The sequence below is a fragment of the Pristiophorus japonicus genome, chromosome 26 (assembly GCF_044704955.1).
Source record: "Pristiophorus japonicus isolate sPriJap1 chromosome 26, sPriJap1.hap1, whole genome shotgun sequence".
NCBI lineage: Eukaryota > Metazoa > Chordata > Chondrichthyes > Pristiophoridae > Pristiophorus > Pristiophorus japonicus.
In genome coordinates, this window is record NC_092002.1 from 13,587,649 (window position 1) to 13,600,161 (window position 12,513).

At 48.8% G+C, this 12,513-nt stretch overlaps 1 protein-coding gene across 1 annotated transcript in view; it reads right to left on the minus strand.

The window, feature by feature from the left end:
* The window catches only part of LOC139239085 (cytochrome P450 2F3-like), a 42,227-nt gene extending 30,658 nt beyond the window's left edge, over nucleotides 1-11,569 (minus strand). Inside the window, exon 1 of the mRNA XM_070867603.1 lies at nucleotides 11,225-11,569. Coding sequence (XP_070723704.1) covers nucleotides 11,225-11,407 — 183 coding nt within the window. The 5' untranslated portion in view covers nucleotides 11,408-11,569. The remainder of the gene's footprint in view (nucleotides 1-11,224) is intronic.
* Nucleotides 11,570-12,513: the final 944 nt, after the last annotated feature.

Sequence of the window (12,513 nt, forward strand, 5' to 3'; positions counted from 1 at the left end):
CGATCTGCAAACTTCCCTCACCAATTAAACAGCAATTAAACTGTTATATAAGCAGAAAATGCTGGAAACACTCAACAGGTCAGGCGGCATCTGTGGCGAGAGAGATAGAGGAGCGATTTTAACCCTGCCCTACTTGGCGAGAGGGCATTTAAAAATCGCCACTGGCTATTACCTGCCTGAAAGCCGCCATTTTTAACATGCTCTCCTGAGCAGGCAGCAAGGACGTGCGCTCGGAGCCAACAGGGTCCTTCTTTACACATGCATGTTGCCATTGACATCATTGAGATCCGACTGTAATTTTAACTCAGGCCTGAGCGGGGAATAGGAGCCGCTTAACGTTTCAGGTCAGTGACCCTTAGTCAGAAGTGGAAAATGTTTACAAGAATGATTCCTGGGATGAGGGACTTCAGTTACGTGGATAGACTGGAGAAGTTGGGGTTGTTCTCCTTGGAGCAGAGAAGGTTGAGAGGAGATTTGATCGAGGTATTCAAAATCATGAGGGGTCTGGACAGAGTAGAGAGAGAGAAACTGTTCCCATTGGTGGAAGGGTCGAGAACCAGAGGACACAGATTTACGGTGATTGGCAAAAGGACCAAAGGCGACGTAAGAAACAAGCCTTTTTACGCAGCGAGTGGTTAGGATCTGGAGTGCGCTGCCTGAAAGGGTGGTGGAGGCAGACTCAATTACTGCTTTCAAAAGGGAGTTGGAAAAATATCTGAAAAGAAATTTGCAAGGCTCTGGGGAAAGGGAGGGGCAGTGGGACTGGCTGATGTGCTCTTGCAGAGAGCCGGCACGGGCTCGAGTAGCCGAATGGGTTTCTTCCGTGCTGTAACCATTCAATGATTCTATGTTACAGAGGTAACAGGTTTTAAACATATACGGTGGAAGGAAAACTGTAGGTGGGGGGGCTTTACTTATAGTGATTAGCCTTAAAGGGACAGGCCAGTTAAACACAGACCTGTTATCAGCAGAATAATACTGCGGGTAGATTTTCAACTTGCTGCCTGGGTCGAAACCTGGTGCTCGTTAGAGAGACCATCTGATTTTCATTTCCATTAATATTTAGTTGTCTGGTGCAAAGTTTCCTCTAAATGTTTTTGTACGTGCGGTACCTTTAAATTTTCTGCTCGGGTGCCTGTGGTATCCCGATTGCTGAGAGGCAGTGCACACGCACAGCTCAGCGGGAACATTGGTCTAGAGGTGTTTGTACACAGACATGAGGCGAGGAGGGGAATAGACTCGGTTATTCCCCACAGCTGAATGCCCACTGCCAGTCCACCACCACCGGCGCACCGTGGCTGCAGAGTGCACCATCTACATTGCATTACGGCAACTCGCCAAGGCTCCTTCGGCAGCACTTCCCAAACCCGAGCCCTCTACCTCCTAGAAGGACCAGGGCAGCAGGTGCACGGGGAACACCACCACCTCCACGTTCCCCTCCAAGTCACACACCATCCTGACTTGGAAATATATCGGCCGTTCCTTCATCGTCACTGGGTCACAATCCTGGAACTCCCTCCCGAACAGCACTGTGGGAGCACCTTCACCACACGGACTGCAGCGGTTCAGGAATAAAGTCCCACCACCTTCTCGAGGGCAACTAGGGATGGGGAATAAATGGTGGCCATGCGCTTCTCCCCTTTTGGCTAAGATCATGTGTAACTGACCTGACAGGGGAGTAACCATGACCCCAACGTGGTTCTCCCTGGATCAGGAAGGTGATTCTCCTATGCTTTTTGGAAATAGGAGGTGGGTGGGGTGGCTTGACCCATCCACCTCCACGGAGGTGTGTGGGGGGCCTGACCCATCCACCTCCATGGCACGAACTTGGTATTGCAGTACTTCCAGGAACGGTGCAGTGGCTCTAGGCCTTTTGGCTAAGAGCATTGGCGCAGAGTGATCCTTGATGTGTGCAAGGTGACCTCTGGCGTTTGTGATTTGACAAAGAATTGGAAAGATTGGCAACGAATAACATTTTTTAAAAATAAATAAAAAAATGATGGCCATGCCCACATCCTGAGAATGAATTCACAAAAGTTCGGGCTAACATGGGGAGGTACCTGAGGATTATCCCCGAGCAGGGCTCAATGATTCAGGAAGGGCAGGGGGGATTCAGGTTTGGCTGAACCCGCTATTAGAGTGGATAATAGGAGGTGTGTTATTGTTGGTGGCTCACCCTCACATACTCGCTCTCTACCGATAGGTAAATAGGTCACTCCTTCCCGGTGCTACTCTTGACGGGGGTCCTTAGATTTAGAACTCACCACGTGGCAACAGAGGGGTTGAAACACACGTCTGCACAAATCCCTTGGTCAACCCACCCAATACACCAACATCCTGCATCCCCGGTGAATCTGGCCTCACCCAGCCTGTCCAATGCACCAATATGTTGGGAACATGTAACATTTGTTTTCAGAATGAGCATGTGAGTGGGGAAACAATTTGCCTCCATTTTGGGGGTGGGAGGCCAAGGGGTTCATGCGGTCGGGCAGTCAGGAGGTCCTGAGATCGGGTAGTCTGGAGTTCAGGAGGTCAGTTGGTTGGGCGGTCTTTGGTTGTGAAGTTGGGAGGTTGGGTGGTCTGGATATCAGGAGGTTGGGTGGTGTATGCTCACAGGTTTGTAGAGCTGTTGCATTGTGAGTGGCTTAGCCAGTCACGTGATGTTCACAAGACTCAATAAAACCCCAGCCAGTTGGGTCTGGGCCATCCACGATGAGGTATGCAGTTGTGAGCCTAATGGATGAACTGGTAATGTGTAGTGTGAATGTTAAACCTTTGTTAATAAACCAACTAGTTCTTAATAGCAATGCGTTGCTATAAATTCTTAAGCAAAGAACCCATGAAGCAAATACATTACAGGTGGTCTTCAGGTCAGGAGGTCGGGGGCTCGGGAGGTCAGTTGGTTGGGAGGTCAGGAGGTCGGGGCCTCGGGAGGTCAGGAGGTCGAGGGCTCGGGAGGTAAGTTGGTTGGGAGGTCAGGAGGTTATCTGCCCTATCTTTAAATATTAACATTGATCAATTTCCCAATCGTTTCTTGGCTCTCCCTCAGAGAAATCTTGGCTTGTGTTTTGTAGGCTGGTGGGAACTGACTTCTGTAAACCTTTAATAGTCTGTCAGTCTGCACAAAGTCACAAAACCTGTTCAGTGACAATGTCCCAACAGAACCAGAATCAGGTGCTGACTGACCCTCCCCTTCGCTTCCAGCATTTTAAGTCAGCATGCTTAGCAAAGGTTGTCCTGTTCTTGAGGTTATTACACACATATAAACTCACCCACAATAAACCCGCATGTTAATTTTGCTTCTATTGTCCGTTTGTTCAAAATTTTAAATTGCTATTTGATTATGTGTTGCTCTCTGCAAGCCTTAAAATGAAAAAGCGTTCGATTAAATTAAAAAAAATAATTGTTAGCAGACAGCCGTGGCCCATCTGGAATCCACGTAAACCAGGGAGCTTACAGTTTATACAGGGAGACAGCAAACTTTTCCACAGGACGCACAGGGTAAACAATGCTTGCCCTGGAAAACAAACAATTACCACAGGAGCTAGGAATGCATGAGTCCCCAAATCCTCAGATGTTGCAATGTCCTGAGGGAGTCACTGAGGCTTTGGTTCAGGAGCCCTCCTCCTCATGAACATTGAGACCAGAAAAATCATAGAATGATACAGGACAGAAGGAGGCCATTCAGCCCATCGAGTCTGTGCCAGCTCTTTCGAAGAGCAATCCCGTTCGACCCACTCCCCCATTCTTTCTCCATGTCCCTGTAATGTTTTCTCCTTCAAATGTTTATTCAATTCCCCTTTGAAGGCGACTATTGAATCTGTATCCATTTCACCTTATCCACTCATGGTGTTCAGGTGCACACTGGAGGCTGATTTCCTTTTGAGACCCGCGATTTGCATTTTTCTGTATAAGACGGACATTGACAGCTTCCTCCTACACACTGACACTCGCAGCCCTTTGTATTTTGTTGCTTATTCAGTTTTGCAGAAGTTATTTCCTTCAGTGGAGGTTCTTTAAGTCAAGAACTTTTTGAAAGAAAATATTGTTAGTTTTACAGAGCCCCCTCTGTTTTGCAAATATTGAACATTATGTAGGTAAATGCATCACCTGGTTACTGCGCTACGTTAATCAAAAAGGACCCTGGTGAGATCTTCTGCTAAGGTATTTGATCTCAACTGGGGCAATGTGGGAATGGATGGGGGCATCAGAGTCCCCTGGGCCACGGAGGACCAAAACTCATCAAAATGCCCTCTCACGGACAGTCTCCAAAGATTCTGGACAGTGCACACTTGTGGCTATTAGGGGAAGATGACCCACTGTGATGGCTGCCTTGGTCAAATAGCCCACTAACTTTAATTCTCTGCTCCACTCCCACTCTGACCTCAGCCTCTTACACAGTTCCATCGAATCTCAACGCAAACTCGAGGAACAGCACCTCATCTTTCGTTTAGGCACTTTACAGCCTTCCGGGCTCAACATCGAGTTCAACAATTTCAGACAATAATCTCTGCCCCCATTTTTCCTGATGACAGCTGTTGATGATTTTCCATTCCCAGTTACACCTCCCCTAGACCCATCTTTTGTCTCTTTACCTGTCCCGTTACCATCTCCTTTTGCCTCGCACTATCCTCCTTTGAGTTTCTTAATCTCTCCTGCCTTGCACTCTATCACAGACTTTCCCTTTTGTTCTTTCCTCCCCTCTCCCCTTTCCCTGCCCCTGCACTTGCTTAAAAACCTGTTACATCTCTAACTTTTTCCAGTTTTGACGAAGGTTCATTGACCTGAAACGTTAACTCTGTTTCTCTCTCCACTGGTGCTGCCCGACCTGCCGAGTGTTTCTAGCATTTTCTGTTTTTATTTTAGCACGTCAACACTGACCGTTCCGGCTCGGGTGTGAAGACGGACCATTGGGTGAAGTTATTGGCTGCTTGTGGGACAATCACCCATTAATTTTAACTTTAGTCATGTCAATCCTGAGGATGAATTCCATCCACCCAGATGGACAAGCAGCTTCACAGGCAGCGTAGGATATGGAACCTCCATCCCCCCAGAGAAGTGCAAAGGTGCCTCCTCTGCTCAAAGGACATAAGAATATAACGTAACATAAATATTAGGAACAGGAGTAGGCCCTTCGGCCCCTCGAGCCTGCTCCCCATTCAACGAGATCATGGCTGATCTTCTACCTCAACTCCACTTTCCTGCATTGTCTCCATATCCCTTGATTCGCTTAATATCCAAAAATCTAGTGATCTCTGTCTTGAATATGCTCAACGACTGAGCCTCCACAGCCCTCTGGGTTGAGAATTCCAGAGATTTACCACCCTCTGAGTGAAGAAGTTTCTCATGAAAGAACACTGCTGGCAAACACATGTTGGGAAAGAGGGTGAGAGAGACAGAGTACGGAGAGCAGCTGTCATGTACCCAGACATGTTTACTGCCTGTACTATTACATATGATGTGCCATCAGAAGGCACTACAATGGGAAACTTGTATACCAGCTGTATGGTAGCTAAGGTATGCCACCAGAGGGAGACTTGTGGGTTACCTGTACAGGTGTGCCAGGCATGGTATAAAAGGCAGACCACCATGTGTGATCCTCACTCTGGAGTTACAGTAAATGGACTAAGGTCACTACAGTTCAAGTACAATACATTGCCTTGTGGATACATTATCAGAGCATCTAAAGACATAACAGCAGCGGGCTAGGAGAGGGAGGCGGGGAGCAGTAGTGCCGAGGAAGGTGGAGATGTGAGGGAACAAGTCAGAGCGAGCGAGATTCAGGTCGTATTAGAAGCCCCCTTGTTTTTATGCTATGTAAGGATGATGAGTTGGTGTGGCCCCATCTCACCGTGAGGCCGATGGTACATGCACCACCCAGGATTACTCAATATGGATAGACGGCGTAACCCTGGTGGGTGACAGTTCTGTTGCAAGAAGGCCAAAAGTTATATTTATTTGAGAACAGGCAATGGAAATTCCCGTCCCTTGTATAAATACTGAGCTTGCTGATTCGTGCGCGCATCAAGCATTTCCTGTTTGCTCAAGTCAGTAAACTCCTGTGAAGTTGATGAAATAAAGCTTCGCCAGCGTTGCTGCTTTGCTTTAATAAAGGAAGAAGGCCGTCTGTCACAAGCAGGGCGCATTGTAAAAACGCAATAAGTTCCAAACATTTCTGACATCTCTCTCTTCCCCCAACATGTGTTTGCCAGCAGTGTTCTCTCACGAGCAACTTCTTCACTCAATGGTGAATCTCTGGAATTCTCCCCCAGAGTCTGTGGAGGCTCAGTCGTTAAGTATATTCAAGACAGAGCTCGACAGATTTTTGGACATTAAGGAAATCTAAATAAATCCAAATAAGGGAAATTTGAAGGTGGGCAGAGGAAACGTTACAGGGATACCCTCAAAGCCTCCCTGAAAAAATGCAACATCCCCACCGACACCTGGGAGTCCCTGGCCAAAGATCACCCTGCTCTTCTTCGGTATAGGGCCGTGGGATCTTTTACATCCACCTGAGAGAGCGGGCGGGGTCTCAATTTAACATCTCAGCACTGCATTGCCAGCCTACATTTACATGTTCAAGTCCCTGGAGTGGGACTTGAGCCCACAAGCTTCTGACTCAAAGGAGAGTGTGCTACCCACTGAGCCACAGCTGACTACCCTGGTCAAGATCTACTCACTTGTGTCTACAAAATCAAGCTTTCCTCTCTTTGTAGCAGTTCAGGTACAGCATCTGGCGACTTTACACTGGGAAAATGAGCTGTGTTTCTCCAGTACCGTGTCTGTCAGTAGAAATCACTGGCGGCAACAACAGCAAATTGCATTTATACACGTCTTTAATGTAGTAAAATGCCCCAAGGCGCATCACAGCAGTGATTATCAGGCAAAATTAGACAGCGAGCTACATAAGGAGATATTAGAACAGGTGACCAAACGCTTGGTCAAAGAGGCGGGTTCCAGGTGACAGGCGTTGCATTTCAGCCACGTGCATTAATTAACCTTAACAAAAAAGACCTACTACACCACACAGGTTAATGTGTGGGTATTTACATAACAGGCATTAATTACTTACGCTGGGCAGACCACATCGTTCACATGACAGACAAGCAAGTGCTCTACTCGGAACTCCTTCACGGCAAACGAGCCAAAGGTGAGCAGCGGAAACATTACAAGGGCACCCTCCAAGCCTCTCTGATAAAGTGCGACATCCCCACCGACACCTGGGAGTCCCTGGCCAAAGAAGGCCCTAAGTGGAGGAAGAGCATCTGGGAGGGCGCTGAACACCTCGAGTCTCATCGCCGAGACCCGGTCGACCGGTCGAGTTGTATTGGGCTCTGTGGGACTGGATAGGCCCAGACCTGCTGGAAATATACGGGGGTATGCTTTTGGCCGGTGGTATGTCAGAATCAATGAGGAAAGGCATCATCACCCTCATCTACAAGCAGAAGGGGGAGAGAGAGGAAATCAAAAACTGGCGGCCCATTTCGCTGCTCAATGTGACAAGATCCTGTCAAAGGTCATCGCCAACAGGGTCAAGTCTGCTCAGGAGCTGGTGATCCACCCGGACCAGACCTGCGCTGTCCCCGGCAGGAAGATCTCTGATAGCCTGGCGCTACTCAGGGATACGATCGCCTACGTGCGGGACAGGAGGGTGGACACCTGCTTAATCAGCTTAGACCAGGAGAAGGCCTTTGACAGGATATCGCACACGTACCTGATGGACGTGCTCTCCAAAATGGGGTTTGGGGAGGGTATCCGCAATTGGATCCAACTGTTCTACACAGACATCAGTAGCACAGTTCTAATCAACGGGTGGGAAACTGAAAACTTTCCGATCAGATCTGGAGTCAGGCAAGGCTGTCCCCTCTCCTCTGTCTTGTTTGTGTGTTGTATCGAGCCCTTTGCCAAGTCCATCAGGAAGGATGCGGGCATTAGAGGGGTGACAATCCCAGGCAGCAGAGGCGCTCAGGTCAAGACCTCCCTGTACATGGACGACGTCACCGTCTTTTGCTCGGGTCCGCAATCGGTCCACGGATTGCTCACAATCTGCGACCAGTTTGAACTGGCCTTGGGAGCGAAGGTCAATCGCAGCAAGAGCGAGGCCATGTTCTTTGGCAACTGGGCCGACCGATCCTTTATGCCCTTCACCGTGAAGTCAGATTACCTGAAGGTGTTGGGAATATGGTTCGGAGCGGAAGGGGCATGCATCTAAAACTGGAAGGAGCGTATCGCTAAAGCCAAACATAAACTGGGCTGGTGGAAGCTGTGCTCACTCTCCATTGCAGGGAAGAACTGGTCATCAGGAGTGAGACGTTCTCACTGTTGTTGTACGTGGTGCAGGTCTGCCCCATACCCCGCTCCTGTGCCGTGGTAGCCACCCGGGCCGTCTTCCACTTCGTCTGGAGATCGAAAATGGACCGTGTCCGCAGAGACACAATGTACAAATCTCTGGACAAGGGGGGAAAAGGACGTTCTGAACGTGGCCCTCATCCTGATGGCCACCTTTGTGTGCGGCTGCATCAAGCTGTGCATACACCCTTCGTGCGCAAACACCAAAGTGTCAGTACGTGCTGAGATTCAATCTGTCCCCGGTGTTGCGAAGGATGGGTCTGGCCAGGCTGCCGCGGAACGCTCCGAGCAGTTGGACCATGCCTCAGCACCTGTCCTTCGTGGAAAAGTTTGTCAAGAAAAACACTTTTGACCACAAGGCCATAAAGCAGTATTCGGCACGCAAGGTCCTGGACGCCCTACCAAAGAAGGCGATGATGGATCCTGTCGGACGGTTCCCCGAGCAGACTGTCAAACTCGTTTGGCAGAATGTCTCATCGCCAGAACTTTCACACAAGCACCAAGACGTAGCTTGGTTGGCGGTGAGAAGGGCCCTATCCATCAGATCCTTCATGCACAGCCGGGGTTTCAGAGACACGGCACTCTGCCCCCGAGTTGGCTGTGGTGTGGACGAGACGGTCATCCATCTCCTTTGGGTCTGGAAGGAGATGCAGTGGTTGCTGTCGAGGTTCATCCCGAGCAGCTCCGTAACACAGGACTCTGTGCTCTACGGGCTGTTCCCAGGGACACACACCGAGACAGACATCACCTGCTGCTGGAGGGCCATCAACTCGGTGAAAGACGCACTTTGGTTTTGCCGAAACTTGCTGGTCTTCCAGAGCAAGGAGATGTTTTTTTTAATTTCAAAATATACCTTATTCATAAAAAAATCTGTACAGTACATTCAAAGGCATTTCAATACATTTAGCTGCGGTCAGCAATCCCATACACTATTATTTGGGTGCTGACGGCAGTTTCGTTCGTTACATTTCCTTGTTTTCCAGTTCAAGTGCAATTCGGTCCAATACGGGATACATTGTAGTACATTCAAACAAATTACATTACATGTGTCACTATACAGTACACGGAATGGGTGACGGTACATTTACATTTTCTTTTCTTTTCAACATGCATTTCGCAACAGACCTTGCATTGTACATGGCACTACATAATTGTTTACAGATCATGGTGCTCCATGTACACAAAAAGTAAATTACAAGTACAGCCCGAGGGGAGTTTTATACTGATTCCAGCCCCTGGGTTTACCGTGGTGGAAGGGCTTTAAACTGTGGCTCTTCCCCACCGTGCCTTTGCGGCGACTGCACCAATTGTCAGTGCGTCCCTCAGCACGTACTCCTGGATCTTGGATTGCGCCAGTCAGCAACACGCAGACGTGGACATCTCCTTGCTCTGGAGAACCAGCAAGTTTCAGCAAGACCAAAGAGCGTCTTTGACCGAGTTGATGGCCCTCCAGCAGCAGGTGATGTCTGTCTCGGTGTGTGTCCCTGGGAACAGCCCATAGAGCACAGAGACCTGTGTTACGGAGCTGCTCGGGATGAACCTCGACAGCAACCACTGCATCTCTTTACAGACCTGCCTTGCGAAGGCGCAATCCTGCAGGAGATGGGTGACAGTCTCGTCCACCCCGCAGCCGGCTCGGGGGCACCGTGCCGTGTTGATGATACGTCGGCTGCAAGGAGATGTCCACGTCTGCGTGTTGCAGACTGGCGCAATCCAAGATCCAGGAGTACGTGCTGAGGGCCGCACTAACAATTGGTGCAGTCGCCGCAAAGGCACGGTAGGGAAGGGCCACAGTTTAAAGCCCTTCTGCCACGGTAAACCCAGGGGCTGGAATCAGTATAAAACCCCCCTCGGGCTGTACTTGTAAACTTTTGTATACATAGAGCACCATGATCTGAAAACACCTATGTAGTGCCATGTATAATGCAAGTTCAGCAACTGTTTAGTAATAATGTATGTTGTAAAGAAATGTAACTGTACCCTCACCCGCTCCGTGTACCGTATAGTGCCACATGTAACGTAATTTGATGACTGTATTACAATGTATCCTGGATTGTACTGAATTGTACCCTGAAATGCAAATGTATTGAACGGAACTGCCGTTAGCATCAAATGTATTGTATAGAATTGCTGACCACATCCAAATGTACTGAACTGCCTTCCAATGTATCGTGCAAATATTTACATGAATAAAGTATATATTTTGAAATTTAAAAAAATGCAGAAATCAAGCGCAGGCAGCGGAAAGAGCGTGCGGCAAACCAGTCCCACCCACCCTTACCCTCAACGACTGTCTGTCCCACCTGTGACAGGGACTGTGGTCCTCGTATTGGACTGTTCAGCCACCTAAGGACTCATTTCTAAGAGTGGAAGCAAGTCTTCCTCGATTCCGAGGGACTGCCTACGATGATGATTAATTACTTACACCATTCAGTGTTTAAGGAGGTAAAGCACTCACAGTGATCAATAAACACTCGCACAGACTGCTTACCAAGAAACGCACAAAGCGCCCCCCATGCGATTATGAATATTGAGATCACAGGCCTACTAGTTACTGTTTTAATTTTCTGATCAGAAATGCAGTCAGCCACAACTGGATTCCTAATTCGCCACATGTGGCTAATATGTTGGGACAAGAGGAACAGTATGGACTGCTCCAGACCTCAGCAGATAAGGAGTTTTTTCCCCCGCAAGTGCAGGCAGCCTTTATACCAGAGTGGGAGGGGCGTTTCACCTTGCCAGAGCTGAATCTTATGCTGGTACCACAGGCTGCCAACACCTCCTCACGAGAGCGCAAACTTACAAAACAAGCACTCCCGCACGGAGCGTGGGTAAAGACACAACGTCCGGAGCGAGTGGCAGGGGGCCCGCTTACCTTCATGAGCGATCGATCAGGTGCTCTCTTGTCTATCTGCAGTGCGTTGCCTAGCAATGGGAGGGCAGGGGGACCTGGGGGCAGCCGGCTGTGCCTCATCTTCCTCCTCCAAGAGCACACAAGAAGCACCCCAGTCAGTACAAAGACTGCCAAAGTCGCTCCGGTGACACCGAAATCCATCATAGTCCAGGTTCGGGTTCAGGATGGGACACTGCTGCACTCTCTCCAAAGCTTCACACCTCAGGCTAACGGGGGGAAGGGCGCGATCAGACAAGCTTTGCTCTTTTTTTTAAGGAAGAGCCTGTATTTATAGCAGTGCGAAAGGAAGCTGTGACTTGCTTGCAATGTGCTGTGCTTATGATATGACTGGAGATCAATCACCTCCCTCTGTGGGTGGAGACTGTGAGTTACTCTGTGGCAGTGACTAAAACTATGACTCCTCACTTTACCACTCGCTGAATTTTTTGTGCATTTGTCGTTTTACATTTTCTAACTTTCTCCCCTTCTCCCCTGATTCTTGGGCTTTGAGCACCATTCAATACTGCAGTACCTCAGCCAAGCAGTCATTTATAGAATCATAGAATAGAAATTTACAGCACGGAAGAAGGATATTTCAGCCCATCGTGTCCGCGCCGGCCGGCAAAGAGCTACCCAGCCTAATCCCACTTTCCAGCTCTTGGTCCGTAGTTCTGTAGATTGCGGCACTTCAAGTGCACATCCAAGTACTTTTTAACCTGTGAACCTGTAGAATTCTCTACCACAGAAAGTTGTTGAGGCCAGTTCATTTAGATATATTCAAAAGGGAGCTAGATGTGGCCCTTACGGCTAAAGCGATCAAGGGGTATGGAGAGAAAGCAGCAATGGGGCACGAAAGTTGCATGATCAGCCATGATCATATTGAAAGGTGGTGTAGGCTTGAAGGGCCGAATGGCCTACTCCTGCACCTATTTTCTATGTTTCTATGTAAATGTGATGAAGGTTTCCGCCTCTACTACCCTTTCAGGCAGTGAGTTCCAGACCCCCACAACCCTCCGGATAAAGAATTTCCACTCAAATCCTCAATAAACCTCCTACGACCCATGACCTCTGGGTAGGTAGTACTGGAGTTATAAATGAGGGAATCATTATAGCAGCCGCACTCCATTCCTGTGTGCCCCGGTCTATAGTCCCTCACGCACTGACACAGCCGTGGCTCAGTGGGTATCATAGAATCAGAGAATGGTTACAACACGGAAGGAGGCCATTCAGCCTATTGAGCCTGTTATATCTGCAGACCATAGATATATTCT